Here is a 3,807-nt window from a genome sequence, read left to right on the forward strand (position 1 = left end):
TTTCTTCAATTATAGTTACATAAGATCCAAGCAACGATTAGAGATCAACTTATATCAAATTTTGCTATGTCTCTAAATGAAGGGGATCTGTATTTGATGACCCATTTTACAGTTGTACCAAATACTGGTTTGAACAGAGTGACCAAACATCGGTTCAGACTTTTGTTCTAATACAAGACCTCTATTGTTTCTGTGGTATCTCCAAGGATACCTCATTCGGGTTTGTGTTTTACATCAATAGATGAAATTGATCCAATGACAAAGGACCACAATTTTCTCATTGGTTTGTACAAGTTTCTTGCTCTACCTTTTTAGGATCATAGTATTATGTTCTAAAAAGTGTGGTTTCTGATTCAAATTTGTATATTTTCAATCTAATTATTAGACTTTGTTGGGATCATTACTGGTGTTCGAAAAGAAAGAGATGTAGCATCATATGGGAAGCTGATCAAAGCAGTTGTGCTAGAAATTTTTAGTGATGGGTAATATGTCCCTGACTTTCTCCCATATCAGTAGTTATCTTCTATTCATTCAATTTTTTTTTTGTTCCAACCTTTATGTTTATAACAATAAATATATAGTTAGATCCTTTTGATCTTTTGAAACTTATTTCTCCAGCAAAAAGGTACAATGCAATGTGTTTGGAAATGCTTGTGATCTGTTGGAATATGATAAGTTACAAAAATATCCAAGATCTTCGCTGATTGTCCTCGAGTCTTTTAAAATCAAAGCAATTGAAGGTTAGTTTCAGGCATATTCAGCAAATTTGCACTCGAATATTTACTTTTCTGATCTTTGATCTTTTAATTTAAATATGGTTTGAGGCTAATAGAATAGGATTCTTGCATGTAGGTGGAGTGATTCTACATAATGTGATAAATGTCTCTAGGTTATTCATTAATCCCGACATTTCTGAGTCTGTTGAGTTCCTAAGCAGGTTAGTTGTGATAAAATATTGTAAAGATACAACCTACTATGCTTATTTTGTTGGTATTCATGTATATGTTTTGTGTTATGAAGATTAGTTATTGTATCTTGTATGTAGATTTAGTGTTGCCAGTTATCGATTCTCAAGACTTGTGACCAATGACCTTGGATACTTAGTTTGTAAAGTTGATGGTGATTATTTCAATCCCAAAGAGATCAGTAATATTCAAGATCTTCATGCAGATAAAGGGGTACTAATTTAGATTGGCAAACTCTCGATTTAATACTTAAACTTGAATTTCTTAAACATGTGTGTTGGGTTTCGTAATCTGGTTTATTATTCATTATTTTATAGTATATCATTGTTTTTAAAATTTTACAGGATACTTATTGCTTTATTATTGGAACAATTAAGGAAGTTATGGATGAGCTAGATTGGTGGTACTACTCATGTGTATGTGGTCATGCCATTGTTGAGCATGAGGATCTCTACCTTTGTGATGTTTGTGGTTCATGTATTGAACATGCTATGGTCAAGTAAGGTTCATATGTAAATCTATTATGGAATAGATTAATTATCAATCTTTTGGATTTTTGGTTAGTTATTTGTTATACGCCACTCTATGTGTTGTTAAGCAGATTTCTTGGTTTTAGTTATCATTCTTGGTTGTTAATTGTGTTAGATATGGGATTCGGGTAAAGATTCACCATGCAGGGTGTGTTGTTTTGTTTGTTTTGCTTGATAATGCGGCAACAAAACTATTTGGAAAAACCTATTCTGAAGCATTTCTCAGGATAGAAGAAGAATTTTCTGTTGATCCTAATGTGCTTGCAGTATGAACTCTTTCATAGTGAACCTCATTTAATTTTTATTATTTATACTTTGTGTTCAAGTTTATTGATTCTTTTATATTAAACTCCCAAGGTCTGTCGGTCATATTCTCCACAAATGTTTGATGATGCTGTTGGAGAGGAGAAAGTTTTCAAGGTTGAAATTCATTCTGCAGTTGATCCAGATTACTCCAGGTGCTTTAAAACTATAAATGTCTTTAGTCATAATCCGGAACCAGCTGCAACCAATGATTATATCAATGTATGATTCCTCACCCTATGTTACAAGATGTTCATGCAGTTTTCTTTTATCTCAATCAATGTATTCGATACTTATTCTAACCAAATTATCCCAGGAAATGCTTCACGGTCCCATTTTTCCACCAAACTATGACACCTTCTTGCAGTATGCAACTGGTGAAGATTACAAGACTTAAGTAGTTTGTGATAATTCTATTCAATTAGAAACTATTGAAGATATTATTACTGATCTTATTTCACCCAATCGCTGCTATTCTGATGAATGTATATTTTTTTCCTCATTTGCGATAAAATCTCTTTCTTTTGTTTTTGTTATTCTTGTTTTATCATACGCTGAAAAGTTAGTAATTGATAGTTTTGTAAATTATTTAAAATTTGAAATGCTGCAATAATTTTTTCTTTGCTGGCAGGGTGGTTTTATTTTTATTCTGGGAACTATATCATCTGTTTTGAAGAATCATAAGTGGTGGTTCTCAACTTGTTTATGTGGTTCTCTTGTGTCAGCTAATAAACAAATTTTATCATGTGATCTATGTTAGCTTGAATGCATTGATGCTGTCCCAAGGTGTTTTGTTCTTTAGTTTTATTCTGTTTTGGTAACTAATTATTATTTCAATGTTAACTCAAAATTTCCTTGTTTTCTCCTGGTTTTCAAGATTCTGCTTGAAGATTGTAGTGTCTCATGCAAATACCAACAATATATTTGTTCTTAAAGATCATGAGGTTGTGCAAATAATGAAGACAAGATGCTTGAGCTTTTTGGATAATCACCCAGAGTTGAATCAGGTTGTCATCCAGTTGTGGTTTTGATTAGTATATAGATATAGATATAGTTAGTTTGTATCTATTGACATTCCTAAGGAAAACCTAAATTATTATTATGCTATTTTTTAACTATTTTGTTTTAATAAAGTTGTTCAATTGAAACTCATTTCAAGTCTTTTGCACAAAAAAGTTGTATTCATGGTTGATGCTAGGCCTGTGGGTTATGAGATAAATCGATCTGTGTATATTGTTCAACAAATTTGGGATGATGCCTCCGTTATTAATGTTTTTGAGGCTGCTGCTAAGATGAATAAGCATAAGATTTGGTTGTATAGTTTTTATAATTTGTTCATATATTAGTATTTAAAAATATCAATAACTGAGAAAATTTCAATTTTGTTCATATTCATGTTCTGGTTGATTCTATACCTGAAGTTGAAGATGCTTTCAGCCAATGTGGAAGCGATCATGAGGCTGTGGAGGATCTGCATGCTTTTTAGTTTAATATCTTAAGATACTAATTTAAATTGTTGTTGTGGAGGATCTTCATGCTTTTTTGTTTAATATGTTCAGATACTACTTTAAATGGTTGTTTGATTTGTAATACAATGTTAGTGTCTTCTGAATTCTAATGTGGATATAACTATGATATTTATATATTTAATCAAATTTCTTTTTAATTACAACAAAAAAATTTGTGTTTATTTTACCAGTTTCAAATAAATCAGTGCAATCATTAATTAATTATTAATCAGTATAAAAAAATGATAATTGTTGAAAAAAATATATATATTGGTTAATAAAATGGTTTTCTATTACCATTTTTAAATGTATTCAAGCTAAGGTTAAATTTAATTGTTATTTTAAAATATATATTTCCTCAGTTTTTTTTATGTATTTAATCAAATTCCTTTTTAAAAATCAGGGGCTTCTCTCTCTTCCAATTATCCCAAAAACAAGTTTTTATACTTGTCACAACGCTTGAAGCACATTACCTAACATTTGTCATGGGTTATTATTTCC

General features: G+C 30.6%; 1 protein-coding gene across 1 annotated transcript; it reads left to right on the top strand.

Annotated features, from left to right (window-relative positions):
• Positions 1 to 255: 255 nt before the first annotated feature.
• LOC130980820 (uncharacterized) lies at positions 256 to 2,195 on the top strand. The gene is made up of 9 exons (XM_057904461.1): positions 256 to 283; positions 386 to 482; positions 619 to 740; positions 853 to 937; positions 1,046 to 1,178; positions 1,310 to 1,464; positions 1,611 to 1,761; positions 1,853 to 2,020; positions 2,115 to 2,195. Exons 1-9 carry the CDS (start codon positions 256 to 258, stop codon positions 2,193 to 2,195), a joined length of 1,020 nt encoding a protein of 339 aa, XP_057760444.1.
• The last annotated feature ends 1,612 nt before the right edge of the window (positions 2,196 to 3,807 follow it).

This window comes from Arachis stenosperma, chromosome 5, assembly GCF_014773155.1.
Source record: "Arachis stenosperma cultivar V10309 chromosome 5, arast.V10309.gnm1.PFL2, whole genome shotgun sequence".
NCBI classification, from domain to species: Eukaryota; Viridiplantae; Streptophyta; class Magnoliopsida; order Fabales; family Fabaceae; genus Arachis; species Arachis stenosperma.